At 40.1% G+C, this 22,324-nt stretch overlaps 1 protein-coding gene across 2 annotated transcripts in view; it reads left to right on the forward strand.

Moving 5' to 3' along the window:
* Positions 1 to 22,324, forward strand: part of DNAH11 (dynein axonemal heavy chain 11) — a 181,987-nt gene that overhangs the window by 70,868 nt on the left and 88,795 nt on the right. For both annotated transcript variants that reach the window (XM_072153831.1, XM_072153832.1), the window contains exons 34-40: positions 6,472 to 6,628; positions 6,712 to 6,857; positions 6,958 to 7,074; positions 9,705 to 9,843; positions 15,439 to 15,531; positions 17,821 to 18,015; positions 19,774 to 19,851. In XM_072153831.1, the coding sequence (XP_072009932.1) occupies positions 6,472 to 6,628; positions 6,712 to 6,857; positions 6,958 to 7,074; positions 9,705 to 9,843; positions 15,439 to 15,531; positions 17,821 to 18,015; positions 19,774 to 19,851 (925 nt within the window). The remainder of the gene's footprint in view (positions 1 to 6,471; positions 6,629 to 6,711; positions 6,858 to 6,957; positions 7,075 to 9,704; positions 9,844 to 15,438; positions 15,532 to 17,820; positions 18,016 to 19,773; positions 19,852 to 22,324) is intronic.

The following is a 22,324-nucleotide window of genomic DNA, read 5'->3' on the forward strand; positions in this document are numbered from 1 at the left end:
GTACCTGGCCTGACTCGCCTGCGGCCTGTTGCGGTTCGACTGGATGGGTGAGATGCACCTGACTTTAACCTTAACCTTCTTTTCCTATGCTCTAAGTTGTCTCTACTGGGTACTAACGCTGACTTGTCACTAATCATACTAACATATTAACATCAACATTTGCTTGACTACGGCCGTTACCCATTTGGACAATAAGTGGCTAAGATTGCAGAAGCCAAGTTTCAAAAAACGAGACATTTGTGCTATGCTGTTTTTTTTTTTGTTTTTTTTTTCTCCATGATTCGCTGGCCAAGGATTTTGACGAGAAGTTAACCTGTGGCTTGGGTTATACTAACTCTGTCCTCAAAATCTGGACTGGACTGGACATGGCGTTTTTGGCTACGTTTGTCTTTTTTTAGTTTCTGCTCCTGCAGATTGCAGAACATCGTATGGTGTAGTGTCAGTTGTTTATTGCGCTCTCTATTTTTCAGTGTTTTTCAGTATTTTGTATCCCGTTAACCGTGATAATCTAATTCCTATTATTGTCAACTGTGCACTATATGTGGGCCTATTGCTAGGGTGTTTTTTTTTTTTTTTTTTTTTTTTTTTGGGTTGTCAGGTCTTCGGGCATGCCTCCTAAAAATGTTTCAAGGAAATCCTCGGGGGTAACCTCCCCTAAGGAGAAAGAGAAAGGAGGGGCTAAAGAGGAGAATTCTGTAAAGTTAGATAAATTATGGAAGTCCCCCCCAGTTAAAACACGAACAGGATCGTCTATACAGAAGAATTATGAATCTGAAGTTGTAGATCCCAAAAATAAATCACAAGGTCTCCGTTCGACTATGGTAGAGGGGGAGGAACAGGATGGGGGTGAGGCAAACATGGGAGCAGAAAATGAAATGTTAAAAGAGATCCTTGATTCTATAAAAACTTGTAATTCAGCAATACTGGGGTTGACAGACCAGGTGGGGGCCTTGAGAGGAGACGTCTCCCTGTTAAGAGAAGAACTGAATAGGGTAAGAGATAAGCAAAAAATGGCAGAAGATAAAATTACTAACATTGAGAAGGAGGTGGGTACGCTTAAAAAAATCACCTCCCGTCTGGAGGTAGAGAATAAGGCCCTTAAAGGGAAAATAGCAGACATGGAGGACCGCTCAAGAAGAGCGAACCTAAGAATAATAGGGGTCCCAGAAAAAGCTGAGGGGGAAGACCCTGTAAGCTTTATCAAAGAATGGTTTTTGAAGGAAATAGGGAAGGAGTATCTCTCCCCGCATTTCGATATTGAGCGGGCCCACAGAATTCCGGTAGGCCACCATATTCCGGGGAATACCCCCCGTACTCTGATTTGTAAAATGTTACTCTCAAGAGATCGTGACATGATATTGAAACGAGCTCGAGATTTAAAAGAACTAACAATTCAAGGGGTTAAAGTTGCAATTTACCCGGACTTTTCTAAGGACACTCTCCAGAGGAGGAAGAGTTTTCTGGAGGTGAAAAAAAGGTTGAGAGACAAGGGAATTATTTACTCTTTAATGTTCCCGGCCAAATTAAAAATTATTTTTCAAGGTCAGTCTCATTTCTTTAGCACGCCAGAACAAGTCTCAGATTGGCTAGATCTTAAGGGCCTTTGAATATGAATTTCCAGGCCATTATATGTGATATCGGGTCGGCATTGGGGGGGACGGGGGATAGGGGGGGCGGGAAAGTGGCTGAAGTAGGTAGAGTTGTACTATGGTAGAACAGGTGGGGGGATTTGGGGGGGGGAGGGATGATCCGATGCTGGGGATGCTGTTTGGTTTCAGTAAGGTGCTGCGCCTTTTTCTTTTATCCCCCTTCTAGATACAATAGATGGGTACTAGGTTTATAGTATGGAATATAAGAGGGTTTAAAGACCGCTTGAAACGCTGCATTATCTTTGATTACATAGTTAAACAACTTCCCGCGATTGTTATTTTATTGGAGACACATCTTGATAAGGAATCTTTGGCTCTTGTAGAAAGGAGGTGGGCCACTCAGGTATACAACTCTGTTTTTTCAACATTCTCTAGAGGAGTCTCTATTCTGGTTCATAGATCGGTCGCCTTTCAAGTATTAGACGCAAGCTGTGATCCAGATGGAAGATATGTATTCTTGTCAGGTATACTGGATGGCAATAAATGTGTCCTTGCAGGAGTCTATATACCTCCCCCCTTTAGATATGACGTCCTGATAAATCTACTGCGGTTCATTGAAAAAGTGGGTGACTGTCCGGTTCTGATCCTGGGTGATTTTAATGCTGTAATGTCGGATAAGAAAGATCGCATAGGTGGGAAAAAAAACCCGGGTAGTATAGAGAAGGAAGACACCCCCTTTGCTAGGTTTTGCCAGAAAGTGGGCTGGAGAGATGTGTGGAGATTTTTAAAGGGTGAACAGCAGATTTTCTCATGTTACAATCGTTCCCATAATACTTTTTCCCGGATTGACCTAGCGTTGGCTAATGATCTGGCTATCGATTGGGTGGGGAAAATACGGTATGATAATCGTTCCATCTCCGACCATTCACCGATGGTTCTTGAGCTGTCCGGATCGAGGAACGCGGTCGTTAAGTTTTGGAAGCTCAATGCACATTGGTTAGTGCTATTGCCAGACGAGGATAAAATTAAGGAAGAGTTACATAGATTCATTCTGTCAAATAGATCCGGGGTCCATCTTGGGCTAATGTGGGACGCTCTGAAATCCTTTCTCAGAGGGATATTAAATTCAGAAATTATATATTTGCGTAAGCAATGGGTTAGAAAGGAGAGGCTCTTAAATAAAGAGCTAAAAGAAAAAGAGAAGGCTTGTCTGGAGAGTGGCTCAAGAGAGCGGCGCAATAGTCTTGTCAGGGCACAAGAGGAATACAATAGACTAATGGCAGACAAGGCGACTCAGAAATTATTCTTTTTGGACCAGAGGGCACACTGTGAGAGTGGTATGCCCTCAAAGGGGCTCCTGCAGAAAGTTAAAAAACAACAAGAGGATAATAGAATAACAGCCATTAAAAACAACTCTGGGGAGATAACTACCAATGCCGTGGAGATTAGAGATACCTTTTTAAAATTCTTTCAAAGTATATATACCTCAGATTTGGAGGTATCAATAGATGATATAAGATCTTTTTTAGATAATATCCTAATACCTTCCATCTCGAGGGAAAAGGTAGAGGCCCTATCGCGCCCGATAACGATTGCAGAGCTTGAGGAGGCTCTTGCTTCCTCTAGACGTAAATCCGCCCCGGGTCTGGACGGGCTCCCTTTAGAAATTTACAGTAGATTTGGCTCTATTCTTCTACCCGTTATGGTGGAGACCTGGGAATCATCACAAGGGGAGGGCAGGCTGCCGGACTCGTGGTATGATGCCAGTATTGTTTTGATCCAGAAAAAAAATAAAGATCCATTGGAAGCGGAATCTTATAGGCCGATTTCGCTCATCAATGCAGATGCCAAGCTGATGGCTAAGTTAATTTCAAATAGACTGAAAGAGTTTGCTCCGGTACTCATACATGAAGATCAATGCGGCTTTCTGTCTGGTCGTCAGAGTAAGACTAATATAAGAAGGCTATTTGCGGGTCTCCAGATGGGCCGGGGGGGGTCCCGCTCCATCCTGTCTTTGGACGCTTCTAAGGCCTTTGACAGGGTGGAGTGGGACTTCCTCTGGGAGGTCTTGTCTAGATTTGGGCTGGGCGCCCCGTTTGTGGATTGGGTTAAACTTTTTTATAAAGCCCCGAGGGTCTGTATCAGGGTTAATAGTGATTTCTCCCCCTTCTTTTCACTGTCTAGAGGTACTAGGCAGGGTTGCCCCCTGTCTCCGCTCTTATTTGCGTTCTTTATAGAGCCCCTGGCAATAAAATTGAGGGCAGACAGGGCAATAGAGGGGGGAGGAATAGCTGGTGTTGAGGATAAGATAATGTTATATGCTGATGATGTTCTTCTTTTCCTCAAAGACTCTGATATATCGGCCCCAAAAGCCTTAAAGGTTATTCAGGAGTATGGCAGGTTTTCGGGATTTGAGATAAACACCCATAAGTCAATTATGGTCCCTCTGGATGATGACCCTCACCCTAATTATTCGCAGTTCGGTCTTAGGGTCTCCTCTTCATGTGAGTATCTTGGCTTAAAGATTACGGCCAAGGTCGATGATTATATCACTTTGAATCTTGTGCCCTTAGTAATAAAAATAAAAAATAAGTTGAATACATGGAATACGCTACCATTAAATCGTGCGGAGAGAGTTATACTTATAAAGAGCGTTTTGCTTCCACAAATTTTATATGTAATATCTAATGCTCCCTGTTGGATAGGCAAGAGATGGTTTGGGTTTATTCGGGCGATTATAAACAAACTTCTTTGGGGGAGAAAAAGGGTTCGCATTAAACAAGAAACTCTAATGCTTAATAAGGAAGGGGGCGGGTTGTCGCTCCCCTCCTTCTATCATTATTTCTTGGCAGCTCAGACCCAGTTTATCCTGGAAAACAGACAGTCTATTATATTCTATGCGATTACTTCGCTGGTGGAGTGTAGATTTGATTCAATTTTGGCGCTATTAGAGTCAGGCCAATTGAAGCGTCTGAACGTTAAGAGATTCCCTTTGGCTCGGTTATTGGAGTACACCTGGAGGGATCTTAGGAAGTTATTTGGTGTTAATGGAGGCTTTAAATTTACTCCGCTGTGGGGTAATCTTAACTTTTCGGAGCTAGCTAAAATGGATGACGTTGGGTTCTGGGAAAGAAAGGGAATTATTTCCTTGGAGCAGTTGGAAGAAGATGGGTCATTGCCCTCCTTTCAGGATTGGTGTCTTAGGGATTTGTTGGAGGAAAGGGACTTTTTTAGGTATCGTCAAATTGAGCACGCTTATAGGAAAGAGGTACAGCACGATAGGTTTAGGACACACATAGGGGGTAAATTCACGGACTTATTAGATTTAGATGTATCACGAATTAACCTATCAAGTATTTATGGTCGTCTTAGGTATACTATAGACCAGAAGTTTAGTCACATATCTCAATCGAAATGGGCAAACCAGGTCGGTTTTATCACCCAGGCACAGTGGCGTGATATTTATAAGAATGTGGTAAGATCAACGATTAATTTAAATCACAGATGCACACAATTATACATTTTATATAGAATTTATTTTTCACCAGATTTAATGTTTAAAATTGGTTTAAGGGAAAATGCGAATTGTAGGAGGTGTAACTGTCCCCAAGCTGATATTCTACATGTTATATGGGACTGTCCAATGATCAATTCTTATTGGGAGGAGATTTTTACGAGATTAGAGAATCAGCTCCAATGCTCCTTCCCGCGAGTTGCCACCTTTGGGGTCCTCGGTTTGCTCCCGATTGCTCTAGACGACAGATTAAAAAGTAATTTGGCCCTGAAGACCATGCTTCTTGCTAGATTAGTTTTAGTCAAACATTGGCTAGATGAGAAGCCTCCAGCTGTGAATGAATGGTGTAATTTAGTTAAGCGTATAAAATCATACGAATGTGCGTTTGAGAAACGCTATAGGAAAGGCAACAGACTTGGTGATATTTGGAAGCAGTGGAGTTTATAGAGGGTTCTCTGTAACCCACTGTGTTTCGATGGTGCCCCTGCAGCATCTCCAGCATCGGTAGAGGGTGGGGAGGGAGGGGGGTTTGTCGGGGGGGATTATGTTTTGATGTTTAGACATTTCTTTTTGTGCGATAGGATGGTAGCCCTCTGTAGAAGGGAGCCTGTGTATAAGATGTTTTGTACAACATGACATGTAATGTCTTAATGTATGCCTGATCCTATTTCGCAAAAGTCTTGTAAGATTATATGGAAAAAAAAAAAAAATAATAATAAAAAAAAAAAAAAAAAAAAAAAGCCCTTTAGGCTCATTACCATAATTTTAAAAGTTGATTTTAGAAGGAAGGAGGCCATAGATAGCAATTCTAAAAAGAAAACCACAGTCAATGGGGCATATTGTCCCTGCACGATCGTTGATCTGGACTGTCCGACGAGGATGAACTCTGCCGCGATTCATGAAGATCGTGCGCCCGATATCCTGCATGTGTCACTTCCCCGCTCAGGTCCGCCGGAGTTCACCTTCTTCTTCCTGGTTTATATAAGTGCATGGCTTGCGACACAAATGTAAATGTTAAATTCTGGGCGTAGTCTGAATCCGTCGGATTGTCCGACAGCCCGTCCCCCGATTTGGGTCGCGTGAAAGCAGGTGCGAATGCGACACAATACGATCGCGAGCGACACAATCCCCGGCGCGATCCTCGAAAAGTCAGGAAAACCCGATGGAAATGCTGCTGCGGGACCCTTAGTAAATAAGCCACACTGTGTCTGGATCTATGGGTAAGTGTCCCTGGTTCCTTCCTAAGACCCAACTGGCCCCAGTGTTCATTTGAGATTCACTCACAGGAATAACACAGAAACAGAAAGTTTGATGAAAAGAGCTAAAAATTGTAATTTCATAAATTCTGAATTTGCGCTTTTTGCTCAGGTGCTACATCACCTTGACCCAGTCTCTCCACCTGACCATGAGTGGAGCCCCGGCCGGCCCTGCTGGAACAGGAAAAACTGAAACCACCAAAGATTTAGGACGGGCTCTCGGGGTGATGGTGTATGTTTTCAACTGTTCGGAACAGATGGATTATAAAGTAAGTTAAATGTTAAATTCACAATCTGTTCTTCCTAAAACATTTCTTCCCACAGTGAGGTTTCATTGCAATTTGTCTTGCAGTCTGTAGGAAACATATATAAAGGGCTAGCGCAGACCGGAGCCTGGGGATGTTTTGATGAATTTAACAGGATTGCAGTAGAAGTTCTGTCAGTGGTTGCAGTACAAGTGAAAAGTATTCAAGATGCCATCCGCAACAAGAAAAAGAGGCAAGTGGAGAATCTATCCAGAAATGATAACTTACATCAAATCAAAATGTAATCTTTTGCAAAGAGCGCATTTCACAGCTTGTCCCTCTCCTCCTGACAGATTCTTTTTCCTTGGAGAAAACATCACATTGAAGCCATCAGTGGGAATATTTATCACTATGAACCCTGGTTATGCCGGCCGCACAGAACTGCCGGAGAATCTCAAGGCCCTTTTCAGGCAAGCTACTGGAGCGCTATCGCCATCTATCGTTACTTTCTTTATTAGCACATTGTAGATTTTATTTGGAGTTGTGTTACATTAGGTTTAAAATTTCTAATGGATAAAAGAATAAAAATGGATGCCTTAAGAAGCATAAAGGGAAAGGGCATAAAGGAATTTTTATTTACATCAATCATTTCTTTTTCTAAAATGTATTTGATGTACCCGGTGTGTGTGCCTATATACAGGCAGTCTCCGGGTTACGTACAAGATTCTGTAGGTGGTTTGTTCTTAAGTTGAATTTGTATGTAAGTCGGAACCATATATTTTATAATTGTAAGCCAGGCAGATTTTTTTTTTGGTCTCTGTGACAATCGGATTTTAAAAATGTTGGATTGTCATAAGAACCAGGATTAACAATAAATGTTAATTGCAGAAACCTGTGGATATTGGTAATTTACTGTACTTTAGCCTTAGGCTAAACAAATACAGACAGTCCCCGGGTTACGTACAAGATAGGGTCCGGAGGTTTGTTCTTAAGTCGAAACTGTATATTTAATAATTGTAGATCCAGACAAAAAAACTTTTGGCCCCAGTGGCAATTGGAGTTTAAACATTTTTTGCTGTAATGGGACCAAGGATTATCAATAAAGCTTCATTACAGACACCTTACAGCTGATCATTGCAGCCTGGGACTATAGTAAAGCATTCAGAAAGCTTCACCAGAGGTCAGAGGGGTCTGTCTGTAACTATGGGTTGTCTGTAAGTCGGGTGTCCTTAAGTAGGGGACCGCCTGTAATAAACAGTGATCAGTTATCAAAGGTGCCTGCAATTATGTTTTATTATTAATCCTGGTTCTTATGACAATCCAAGATTTTTAAAATCCCCCAAAAAATTAGCTGGGGCTACAATTATAAAATATACAGTTCTGACTCAACTTTAGAACAAACCTACAGAACCTATCTATATATATATATATATATAATGATGAAATATAACATATATAATGCAAAAAAATTCCAGACATCTGATATTTTATATATTATTTATTACAGATTTTTCCTTCAATTCTTCATGGTATACTGAATGTCCCTTAATTTGATGATTTTTGAAGGCATTTCTGAAATATAAAAAAAAATGGGAGAATATATTCATTGAAACCTCTCCTGTATACTACCCCCTATCCCTAAAAGGCTTTTTTATTTTTTATTTTCAGTAACCAATAGTGTTGAGCGGTTCTGAACCGCAAAATCGGGTTTGTAAAGAACTTTGCAGGTTCGGGTCATGTAGATGCCACCCTTAACTTAAGGAGCCTTTTAAATATTCGCCAGCAGCATTTAAATGGCTGCGGCAATGCACACCAGCATTTTTGGAAGGATTGTTACTCCACAACGACCTCATCGGGATCGATGATCCTCCCCAAAATGCTGGCACACATGGCCACAGCCATTTAAATGCCGCTAGTGATTTTGCCAGTGGCATATAAAGAGTTGGCACCCACAGGATCTGATACCACTTGAGGTCGGACAGAGTTTTTAATTGCAGTTTCGTCCAAACCTGATTTCTTACACGTTTGCTCATCACAAGTGACCAATCCCCCCCCCCCCACATTACACTCTACGAAAGCTGCCCCTTTATGAGAAGACCATTGTTGTAAAAAAAAAAACATTTTTTAACATTAACCATTGTTGGCTATTAGTGGGAGCATAAACTGTGCACTGTGCTGATCTACTGCACACATATTATTTACTAATTAAAGGGCCTTTGATGATGTCATTATAGGACCATTGATGAGGTCATTATTGTTCTCCTGAAATCAAGACAACAAGTTTTGAAAACAGAGCAGAATGTACTTGGTACCGTGCTGATCTGGTTTCCTCAGTTCAGTACAGATATCTAAGGGCCAGTTTGACACAACTCATCAGCTGTAAATCGTGCCTCAAATACCATTTACTTCAGGTTTTCTGACCCAGATATTGTTGTAACTCCCCTATATTTCAACTGTCATCCACCAAGATTCTGCACAAAGCGTTGGGCATGTTTCTTTTCTCTTCCTAGTAAACACAATGGGACAATGATTGCAGAACCAGAATTCCCAATGAGAAAAAAAGTCCTTTGTATGAAGTGGCACACAGACCTTGTATCAGCTAGAGACTGGTCTCAGGCTCCTCCCCCTCATGGTGTAATTAATGGTCTTGTCTAGGGCTGTGTTCTGTGCACATTGACACACTATGCTGCGGAAGCTCCCTCTGGTGGCAAAAATGGGAAACCTTAAAACTTAATTTATAATTTTATACAGGAATGCTCCCAAAAATCTTAAAATCTAAACAGAAATTTTCATCAATTAAAAAAAATGGTGGGAATAGAATTGTAGTTAGTTCTTCAAAACCTGTTTCAGCGTGTATTATATTATTATTATTATTATTATCATAATATTATATTATATTATATTTTACAATCAAAGGAATGACATTAGGAAAAAAAAATTAATTATTTTTATTACAAAAACATATTTTTTATGTATAAACCTCTATTCTTAATGTTTCAGTTCAGTGTGGCAAATTTTATATTCTGACTTTTTATGTAGTTAGACCTTTAATGGCTTGCCTGGTCCGCAGTTAATGATTGCACTTTGGCTCTTCTTTCAGGCCGTGTGCTATGGTGGTTCCAGACACTGAGCTGATCTGTGAAATAATGCTGATAGCCGAGGGGTTCCTTGATGCCAGGCCCTTAGCCAGGAAATTTATTACCCTTTACACACTCTGCAAGGAGCTGCTTTCCAAGCAGGTAATGTTACTGTTGTTGAATACAGATTTATTTTCTGCAAACTGGAGTCTTTTTCTCGATAATTTCCATAATTTCCACAAAAAAAATGCCAGCTGCATATATTTATTTATTTATTCATATGTTCATTCCGTTCTGTAATTGTAAAATTGTCTATCCAGCCACATAACTGTAATTGATCATACATCTGTATAGACAGAGTTAGCATACAATTACTAATATACAATATAGACAACATTTTAAAGAGACCCTCTCACCAGACTTGACATCATCATAGTGGTTGTACCATCTTGGAAAGTTATTGGTGAGGGTCTAACTGCTGGGAGCCCCACTGATCATGAGAACGGGACCCCCAACAATGAGGAGAATTGGGATCCCATTAAAATGAGAGCCTTAGAAATAGCCAAGCACTACTATCTTTGAAGCCCAATGGGAGACTTGGACCAATTCCCAATGCTACACTGAGTGACTTAGCCATTCGCCACCACAGCACCATGAGGCAAGACCACCACCACAAGAAATTATAAAGAATGTTTGTTTTCTTTCCCAATTGAAGTTGATGGACAACTTAAGGAACCGGACTCCAGTGGTACTGACCGGCCTAAGTAAAGTCCAAGTTTTGGTTAAATGAAGAAGCACTACTACACATGTTCTAACCTAACTAACCAGCATAATTTCTAACTAGCATAACTACTGATGTATCGGGATAGACATGTAAAATGTTTATTATATACAATTGCATGTATACTTCTTTTTTTTATTTCCAATAAAATATTTCTTAAAAAAAAAAAAAAGCCAAGCACATCACTTGACTCTATCTGGCACACTCATGGGAGTACCGAAGATATCCGAGCTCCGCTTGGCAATATCCGACCACTGCAATAGAAGTGAATGGAATGGCAGGACAAATGCTTGTTTTGCTGCTACACCCATTAGTCAGAGACCCCTTTTTCCTTGAATCACTGGGGTCCCGTTCTCATGACCGCTGGTGATTCTAGCAGTTGGACCTTTACTGAACAGTTTGTTATTCCCTATCCAGTGGATAGGGAATATTTTCCTAAATTGGCATAACCCCTTTAAACTAGATTGGCAGAAAAACCCCAACAAAACATGGCTTTGTCATAAGCACAAACAGTTGGATATGGAGTGGTTAAAGGAGGTGTTTGACTTCTCTTAATTTCAAGTAATGACATGAATTTCCCAAATGGCTGATTTTTAGAGAAAAGTAACTTTGACCTAATTCTATATTAATTTTTCTTTTTGCTGAGTAATATCATGTTTGAGAAGTGTCATCCACCAAGTTTTCATTTTGCAACCTAAAACTCCATGTGAAACCTCATAACCATATAGGTTTCTATAGTCTCTTCTATGCTGTTTCACGATTACTGCTGCTAATAGATTTTATTCTGTAACCCAACAATGGTAATCTATGTAACAGTCAGTAATAAAAGGACTCGGGGTACCTCAATGAAGAATACAAGATATGTTCCCGGAAATGTAAAAACCATCATGACAAAAAATAATATCTCTTTGTTGAAGCTTTATGAGACCTGTCAAATTATTTCATATATGCATAACCTCCTTAGGGCTAACATATGAATTATTATTTAACTATTGTGCGTGTATAGCTTTTTCGCGTATCGGCAATTAATTTTTCTACAATCCTGTGATTCACACATTTTGCTTCAAGTCAATTTTAGAGAAGATAATTGTACTTTTGGAAAACGGTGTCATTAGCCACCAGTCAGAACATGTTCTTGTGAGAATTAGTTAGTCCTTTGTAACTCTGCCATTGGAAATAAGTACCCCTTAGTACAGGATAATGTAACAGTCTTGACTAAGGACGGGTAATTTCTAATAAACTATACAGCACTGAACCACAATGGGTATAGATGGCAGAGACGTCATTTGCTTTGTCAAGGTGGTGTATTATCCGTTTAAAAAATCTCCTACAATCTCCTACAATTACAGAACAATTAGTTGTTCCATCACAGTCTCGCAAAGAATGACTCGCATAAGGACCATATCTATAATTGCTAAATATGTATTTGTTTCACATTGTTGAACATATTCAAGTGTTATGGAGAAGAAAACTACATACAGAAAACTAAATACAGAAAATGCGCACACAAAAAAAAAAAATAATTTCAGCATTGCTTCCATTCATCCCCTTTCTTTCTTGAACCTATATAGCTTAGAAGAAAGCTAAGTACAAAACATACACAAAAAATATCCCAGAACTTCCCCATTTATTTCCTTCTTTCTTTGATCCTATTTTGCCTAGAAGAATGCTAAAAAGCACCAAAAAAAAAATTCCAGCGCTGGTTGCATTCATCTCTTTTGATCCTATATTGCCTAGAAGAAAATAAAATACAGAAAATGCACAAAAACAGATATATCCCAGCATTGCCTTCATGTATTTCCTATTTACTTTGAACCTATTTTGCCTAGAAGAATACTAATTACAGAATATATGCAGAAAAATATCTTTGCACTGCTTCCATTTTTTACATTTATCCTTTACTGTCTAGAAGGACACTAAATACAGAAAATGCACAGAAAACCATCTCTGCAGTGCTTCAATTTATCATATTTTGTTTTATATTACAATTAAAACTAACAAATAAGCCATGCCTCCCCTCTCTTCCTTCTCACTGTCTATAAGACAACTGGCTGGAGCAGGAACTATATCATCTTTGTAGTAGAACAAAATAATTGCCCAGCACCGTCCCTTTCTTTGGTTGCCAGCCAAGAGGTGGAGTTGATTAGCGGCTTATTAAAGGGGTATTCCAGTGACAGCAAGTTAGCCCTTTTCCACAGAATAGTGGTGGGGGTCACATTGATGGGACCTCCCCACAGATCACGAGAACAGTCGTCTGTTGTACCTCAGATGTATAGAGAAGCCAGTCATGCATGCGCCCTTCTGCTCTAGTCATCTGTATAGCGCCTATAGAGATAGCTATCTGCGTAAATTCGGCGGGAAGAGAGCGGAGCGGCAGTGTGCACGTACGACCAATGATCCATTCTTTTGGGGTGCAATGGACCCCTGTTCTGTAGTGTCCCATCACGGTGATTCCCACAGATCAGCAAGTTATCCCCTATTGCAGTGGTGGCGAGCCTATGGCACGGGTGATAGAGGTGGCACTCAGATCCTTTAGGTGGGCACCCAGGCCATCACCAGAGAGGACTCCAGGTATCTTCCTGCAGTCCCAGACAGCCCAGGACTCGTTGTGCGCAGAGCTATTTTAAAGTGACAGCCACTACCTGGGACGAGTGGAAAGGTGTGGACAGATCTGGATTATCATTTTAGCTCCTGCATCGGTCCTGACAGTTCTTCCTGTTTATGAGACCCTGGAAGGAAGCTACAATGGTTCTGCAAGTGGGTCTTGGATGTAGTTTGGGCACTCAGTCTCTAAAATGTTCGCCATCACTGCCCTATTGTGCGGATAGGGGGTAGTTTGTCACTGGACGACCCTTTTACTCTCTTCTGAGGGGTTTCTACAACTTTGTTTAGTACACGATAATAAAAGCTGACCAGCAAACACTGGGGGCAAATACATTTCTTGTTCACTTTTATTATTGGTTTCAAGGGATACTGTTCCTTTAAGTCAGTGTTAATTAGAAAGAACATAATATATTGTAAAATTCGACTAGTGTATAGAAAACCTTAGAATTACTAGATCATAAAATAATTATTGGGAGATTGTTTAATGTTAGTCTTCTTACATACCACCCAAGTGGCTTTTATAGGTTGAGGTTATTTTTTTCATACAGTAAAATGAAACCCCTTAATAATTTAGCACCGTTATCGGATTAGTTCCAGGGTAATGACTGTGTCTTGGTTTCTCCACAGAGGATTAATTTATTAGGCCCTTAATTGGTCAATAAAATCGGACATATTGTTGCTTCACTTAATTCTCGCTCCATAAATTGTCATAAACCATTTATGGTGCAAGTGGGCCAGATAATTTCTGAATTTTTAATTTTTTATTTTTAATTGTCTTTGAGCCTTGGAATAACCTGGAAGTTTAAAGGTGATTACGTGGGTCATTGCTTACCTACTGTGTTCAGAGAAATAACCTTAAGACTTATGGAAGGGTACGGCGCTTGCTGGTTGTACAAGTCTATATAAAAGAGTGTTCATTTGTAGCAACAAAGTGCATTAAAAAATGCCTTACATTAGATGCAGAACAACTTCATTTCATATTGTATTATGCTCAGCAATAGATGGACTTCCCATATCCCATTTGAGCAAGTAAATATTGTTTGTTTAATGAAAAGTTCCCAATATGCATTCTGTAACAATTTCTTAGTTTTCTAGGGTCCTCCTTCCATTTGTCTACTGATCACTGTAGATTTGTATATTTTACATGCATTGGTTCTTGTCTTAATGTAATGTATGTGAACCCCCTACTGATTGTACAGCACCATGGGATTAATGGTGCTCGATAAATAAATAATAATTCTATAGAAAGCTTCTAAGTTTCCAGTTGACAGAAACACTATGGGGGAAATTTATCATTTGACTGGCTCCTTACGACTGTTCTATGTCTGTCTTTAGAGTTCCGTCACCCGTTTTATCAGATTACCTACGTTTTACTGGTTCTAAAATATTATTCTCAATCAGTCAGAATGGTCTTAAAAAAGGTGTCACCACTAAGAACCTTTAATTCTATGATCTATTCCATTTGCCAGTATTTATTGATACTGATAACTTAACCATAGGATAGTTTATCAAATCAGATTGCAGGGGATCTAACACTAATTATCTGTCTGTCTTTCGAAGCAAAACAGAGATTGGAGCGAACAGCTCCCTACTTTATGTAATGGCTGGACAGGGTAACTGCAGCTCAACCCACATCTCCCCACAAATAATATATAATAACTTGAAAACCTGTTATTTTTAAACTTGATCTATCCCCCATATTGGCTAAGATGGAAAGCCTGTATTTGTCTGGTTTGCATATATATCGGCTTTGAAGCTACTGATAAAAGCTTTGCATCAATTGAAATTCCTACTGTAGTTGTTGTAATGATGTAAATTCAGTATCAGACTGCTTATACCTAGCAATAACTAAGGATGTAACCTTTCCATGCATGCAGATTAAGGTCATTCTGATTCTGCTATATGGAAGTATAATTTGTATAACCTTTTAGTTCTATTTCTTGCTATAATAATATCCCTCGAATTTGCTTTAATGACACAGAGAACTGAAATAGATAAAGCAGTGGTTCTCAACCTTTCTAATCCTGTGACCCCACAATACAGTTCCTCATGCTATGGTGACCCCAAACCATGCAACTCGCAGTAAAAACACATTAAAATTGCGGCTCCGATGGCTTAAGGCGACCCCCGTTTTTGGTCGTTCGACCCCCGCTGGGGTCCCGACCCACAGGTTGAGAACCACTGAGATAAAGGAAGTCTACCGACTCGCCCCACAAGTAGAAACAGCATTGTGTTATAGGCTTTACAGACACACATCTCCTGGTACATGGATATGTTTTTATTGTGTTGACATATTTAGTAGGTATTCAGGGGCTGCAGTTCTATATAAATATGTTAATCCATTTTCTTTCATTTGATTAACCCATTTGCAGGATCACTATGACTGGGGGCTGAGAGCTGTTAAGTCTGTCCTTGTTGTAGCAGGCTCCTTAAAACGAGGTGATAGTAACCGGCCAGAAGATCAGGTACATTACGGTTGAATCATTCTAATTAAAATATGCTCATTTATGCTTTAAATAATATTGTACACGTTATTTCAGTCTGAGCTTTTTTATTATGAAGGTGCTTTTATCAGCTTGTAGGAAGGTTAGCTTGTTTTTTACCTTTGTCTTAAAGGAACACTCCAGTCAAAGCTAATGCGTTGAATAATGTATGGTGCATGGCCTGAAGGGAGGAGCAGGACTCATTTACATTGTATTCTTAGAATTTTGCTAGAGCCTAGAGTCCTGCTCCTTCCTTCAGGCCCTGCAAAAGGTATAATTCAATGAACCAGCTTTGACTGAAGTTTTCCTTCAACACTGAACAAGCTTTAACTCTGCAAAGGCAGAATTAATGTCTGTATAGATTAGTAGTTTATCTCTGTAATTGTTAAATAGGATGAATAAAGCATATTACCTGGTAGAAGCTGAATTCATGACCTGTAGTTCTTTTAACCCCTTCCCGCCGCAGCCCTTTTTCATTTTTGCGTTTTCATTTTTCACTCCCCACCTTCAAATATATAACTTTTTTATTTTTCCATGTTATTTTATACGTAACAAATTACACTTCAAAATGGTGGTATTTAATATCCCAATCCGTGTACTGGGAAGCGGGGAAAAAATTCCAAATGCAGTGAAACGCATTTGTGTCATATTCTTGTGGGCTTGGATTTTACGGATTTCACTGTGCGCCCCAAATGACATGTCTACTTTATTCTTTGGGTCGGTATGATTATGGGGAGACCAAATTTGTATAGGATTTATAATGTTTTCATACATTTATAAAAATTACAACCTCCTGTACAAAAAATTTGTTGGAGATTTTGCCATCTTCTGGCGTAATTAGCTTTTTTATACTTTGGTATACAGAGCTTTGGGAGGTGTCGTTTTTTGCGGCTTTTGATGATGTTTACAATGTTCTCATTTTTAGGACTGTACGACCTTTTGATCACTTTTTATAGAATTTTAATTTTTTTTTAAATGGCAAAAAAGTGCCATTTTCGACTTTGGCCGCTATTTTCCGTTACGCACCAGGTTGGGCTGTGACATCGGACCCTCATTCCATCCTTTATGGAGTCGGTTTCTAACCATTTGTGCAGACACATGCACATTTGTGACCTGCTGGAGGCCATTTTGCAGGACTCTGGCAGTGCTCCTATTGTTCCTCCTTGCACAAAGGTTGAGGGAGTAATATTGCTGCTGGGTTGTTGCCCTCCTATTGCCCCCTCCATGTCTCTTGGTGTACTGGCCTGTCTCCTTTTAGCACCTCCAGTCTCTGGACACTACACTGACAGACTGCAAATGTTCTTGTCACAGCCCATATTGATGTGCCATCCTGGATGAGCTGCACTACCTGAGCCAATTGTGTGGTTTGCTGAGGCATTGCAGGGAGGTCATGCAGGCATGTGGAGGCCACACACAATACTGAGCCTCATTTTGTCTTATTTTACGGACATTACATTAAAGTTGGATCAGCCTGCAGTGTGTCTTTCCACTTTCATTTTGTGGGTGACTTCAAATCCAGGCCTCCGTGGGATAATACATTTGATTTCCATTGATTTTTTTGGTGATTCTGTTTTGTCAGAACATTCGCCTCTGTACAGAACAATGTATTCACTGAGAATATTTAATTTATTCAGATATAGGATGTATTATTTGAGTGTTCCCTTTATTTTCTTGAGCAGTATACTTGTGTATATACATATACAGCATATACATACACCAAATACACACTACATATTCATACACAATATAATTCACATATGCACACACACATAGACTATATACACACATACAAACAATAGCATATACAGATATGCAGTATATACACTCCAAATACACACCCAATACCCCAGATGTCAGGGCCCCACGACCCTGTCGGCCCCATAGCGGCTGCTATGGCTGCTACTCCTGTTACACCCCTATGTTAAGAAAATATTACATTCTACCAAACACATTGCCCAAATTAGCCATTAGCTAATTCATCAGAAACATATTTTTGATCTAGGAGCACCAGGAAAAAACAAACCAAAAATGAAGGTATATATAAAAAGAATGTAAAATGATACAAGAAATATTTGGCAGCTGTGACAGTGTCAACTGATGCAGATCTGCACTTGCTGAACGTGTATATTTTGCGCTGATGAATTCTGCCATTAAACAGAACAGATACAACATTAAAGTTTATATTTCAAAGTCCTTAACAATCATTTTTCCTGAAGATAGTGATTTTGCATATATTCAGATTAATGTGTGTCCCCTAATTCTCACTTCTAGGTACTCATGCGAGCTTTACGAGACTTCAATTTACCTAAGATAGTAACAGATGATGTCCCAATTTTCATGGGCCTGATCAGTGACCTGTTTCCTGCGCTGGATGTTCCCAGGAAGAGGGACCTTCACTTTGAACAGATGGTTAAGCAGTCTATGCTCGAGCTTCACTTGCAGCCCGAAGAGAGCTTTATTCTCAAAGTAAAAACAAAGATCAATTTATCCTTAATTGCTTTAATTAAAATAAATGCAGAAAACCTGCCATGAACATGAAGGTTAACTTTTATTGTGTGTCTCTTTAGTTAAAGTTAATAATTAAAGTTGCAAAACCATTTTAGCCATAATGTGTCCAGAACTTGACCTTTACAGTATTTATCAATTATTTTCTTTTCTATTATTTGTTTTTATATGTTACAAGAAAACTGCAGGTGTTCTATAAAATCCCTTAAACTTAAACTTTTCCCACAAATCAAGTTAGGCCCTATCCACAGGATAGGGCCTAAGTTGCTGGTTGGTAGAGGTCTCACTGATGAGACCCCCACATATCACTAAAACTAGGTGTCCGATGGGGTCCCAGTTACATCAGTCGGACCCCTCGTCAGCCCGGGAGAGTAATGGAGCAGCGTGGCGAACGGCAATTTCCGTCGGCTCCATTGAGATGTATGGAGCAGAACGGTCTTGCGTCTGTCTACTCCATTACTCCCCCGGCCCTAACTTTTGATTCGTGAGAATACCTCTTTAAGTAAATTAATCCCTAGCCAAAGGAACAACCAAACTGATATTGTGCTATCAGCACATTGTAATGAAGGGGTTAAAACGAAATAGCCTTGGGTCTTCTGAAGACCCGAGGCTACCATGGAGATGGATCGCCGCTCCCCGATGACGTCACGGGGAGAGACGATCCCATGCAAGATGGCGGCGCCCATGCGCCGCCGCCTTTTTGAGGCTGCCGGCAAAGTTGCGATCGCTGTTATAACACCCGCGACCGGTGCTAGCACTGATCGCAGGTGTTACCGGTAAATCTTTGCTGCAATATAGCAAAGACTTACTGGCAAAGTAAGTAACTTACTTATAGCAAAGACTTACCGGCTATGGAGAGGGCTCAGCCCGTGAATACACGGCGGACGGTCGCAAACCAGTTAAATGACTAATAATGGTGCCGTCACACGTCATGTCTAACCCATGCGTTTCAAAAAGTATTGCACTAGCGGGAGAGAGATTTGCCTAATTAAACAGCTGTTAACACTTGCAATTACAATGCGCAAATGTTAACGCTTGTCTACCATCAGGTAATCTTATGGTTGGTTGTTTTATTAGTTGGTTGTTAGTTAATGTGTACAGATTAAAGAACACCAATTGCAGCTATAATCTGAACACAATACATACATACATACATATTGCTAAATTTGAAGATCTTTAGTTGGCCAAATAAGCCCTTCAAATGTGTGCCCTAAAAACCACTTATCATGTTTTATACCTATAATATAAACTGTAGTTTATTGGCCTAATCCATATAGGCCTCCTTTATACAGTCATAATCCGGTCATATTACATCCTCATATTCTCTTCCAAACGCAGGTCTAATGAGCCGGGTTTGCTCGGGCATAGATGGAAGTAGTCGTTATGGCGGTTTGAAAGAGGTCTAATTGAGATTTGTGCTGCTGTGACTTAATATACAATATAGACTGAATAGAATTGTGTCATTTCCTTCGTTGGGAGGAGGATTAGGATGTGAAAAGTATGTTCTCGTCTACTCACAGCAAACTAACACCAATGTGCAACAAGAACTTTAAGGCACTAAGCTATGTAAATATATTGTACACTCGATTTCTCCTACATTGTATTATTTACTATATTGTACTTGTATCCAAAAAAACAAATAATGTTTTAGAAATTGAGTTTAGTTCTCATATTTAGTGTATGTAAACATTTTTTATTGTGGAATCTGTCTTCATACAGGTTGTTCAGCTGGAGGAATTGCTAGCTGTGCGCCACTCCGTTTTTGTGGTCGGAAATGCAGGGACAGGAAAGAGCAAGGTAGGAGAATAAGCACAATTGCTTGGAGAAAAACAAACTTTTATTGCTGTATCTATTCATAGCTTTGGTCGAATTTGGCAATTTTGCAGGCACCGAATAAAAACTCAATAATGTGTGACTAGTTTCTGACGGTTCTTGTATATATGGTAATGTCTTGCACTGGGAAGCTGGAAAAAAATTCCACAGGCAGTGAAATTGACAAAAAAATGCTTTTCCTTTTGGGCTTCATTTTTACGGGCTGTACTTTAGTCTTCGGGTCTATACCAGTGATGGCGAACCTTTTAGCGGCCGAGTGCCCAAACTGCAACCCAAAACCCCCCTTATAGTAACTTATTGCTCTCTGTTCTTCAACAACGTTCAATCATATTGGCCTTCTGAGCACAAGTTGGAAAAATTGCATCATTTTAGCTTCTTTCTAGTGTCCCTCTGTACACAGATTTGTGGGGCCAGCAGAAGGTCTTCCATTCTCTACTCATTCTCCCTCTTCCTACATACCCAAGTAGCGAAGTAAGTATCAGTTAAATATATGAATGACAGCAGCAATTTTTAAGTTGCTTGGAACTGCAGGAAGATTCTTTGAGTCCTGTCTAGTGTGCTTGGGTGATGGCCCGGGTGCCCACAGAAAGGGCTCTGAGTGCCACCTCTGGCACCCGTGCCATAGGTTCGCCATCACTGGTCTATACGATCCTGCATATAGCAAAGTTGCATAGGGTTTATAAGGTTTTAATAGATTTTTAAAAATGTAAATCTTTTTTACAGAAAAAAATGTCTTGTGTGATTTAAACTTTTAGGGTTTTTTTTAGACTTTATTCTAGACTTTATTCTAGATCACTTATACAATATACTGCGATACTAAAGCCATAGAACCCTTGGTTAGGGTCATGACATGTCATAACTGACTGGCGCCCTCTGATGACCTGACTAAAAGCATCAAAGATGGTGGCATCTATGCAACGCCGTCACTAAAGGGCTTAACAAACGCAAATGGTGCAATCACTGATCGCAGGTATCTGTTAGCTGCATAATGAAGCTAACGCAGGCTGTTTATGGAGCGGGCTCAGCTTTATTCACACATCCGTTATTGTGTACAAATTGCGGCCATTTCAAGCCCACAACATATCTATGCCACCAGGCTATAGTGCAGCGAGCAAGCGGTGTCTCACCACAACATAACCGAGCTAAGCAGCCGCTTGGATTGCAATGGGGAGGGGCGAGGTGCGCCCACTACCCCTCCCTTCTCCACCTAAGCTCGGTATCCGGTCAAGGCAAGCACAAAGCCTATTGAATAAAACCGTTCAAGTACATCACATGTTGTTAAATAACATCTGCCACCAGGATCAAGGATTGTAACACATCATGGTTACATACTAGTGTGTAACCCCTCTGGCAGGATCTGCTCTTCTCTAAGCTTCTCTTATGCCGTGGTTTTTAAGATAAAAGATAACATTTTGCAAATGAGCCTTAGGGGCTACAGATTCCATTAATACCTAAACACTAAAAGAAGAGCAGATCCTGGCAGAGGGGGCTCACACCAGTATGTCAGTGAACTTGGTTTACAATCCTTGATCCTGGTGGTAGATGTCTTTTAAGGTGTTAATAAAGTGAAACCAAAAAAATTTAAACCTTTAAAAATTTGTAAAAAGTTTGTGACAAGTTTTTTTTTTTTTTTAAAGGAAGGAATTTTACTGGACTAGAGGGGGTTATAGAAATTAGAGTTAAAAAGAGTTAAATAAATTTCCAGGATCCAGACTCTTATGAATCTTATGAAAGAGTTGGTGCGGCTTCAGCTAAGCCAATCTGATTTCTCACTCATTTCTGATTCCTGTGTTTTTATTTAAATCACTACAATAATTTTCAAAAAAAATTAAAAAATGAATCAATAAAACAAGAACACAATCATTTCCAAATTATAATAAACAAAGCAAGGGAGGGAGGTAAAAGGAAGAAGAAAACATCAAAAATATTAACAGAAAAAATCTTGTCCAGGTCATTATTCATCTATCTTCTACTTTTTTATGGTCCATTAAACCATGCTCCCAAAGACATTGGGGCAGATTTACTTACCTGCCCCATTCGTGATCCAGCGGCGCTTTCTATGAACAGGATTCGGGTGCGGACGGGATTTATGAAGGTAGTTCCTCCGCCGTCCACCAGGTAGCGCTGCTGCGCTGAAAAGCATCGGAACGCACCGGAATACACCGAGCTGGACCAGGTGAAGGTAAGCGCTTCCCAAGCGACACATTTTCGGTTATTAAATGCTGCGGTTTTTCCGAATACGTCGGGTTTTCGTTCATGAAGATCATGCGCCCAGGTTCCTGCATCCGTCGCTTCCCCGCCGAGGTCCCCGGGAGTTCACCTTCTTCTTCCCGGTGCTTGTAAGTGTGTGTCTTGCCACACAATTCTAAATGTTAAATCTTGCGCATTGTTCGAATACGTTGGATTGTCTGACGGCACGTCCCCGATTTCTGTTGCG

Source organism: Engystomops pustulosus, chromosome 5 (genome assembly GCF_040894005.1).
Source record: "Engystomops pustulosus chromosome 5, aEngPut4.maternal, whole genome shotgun sequence".
Taxonomy (NCBI): domain Eukaryota; kingdom Metazoa; phylum Chordata; class Amphibia; order Anura; family Leptodactylidae; genus Engystomops; species Engystomops pustulosus.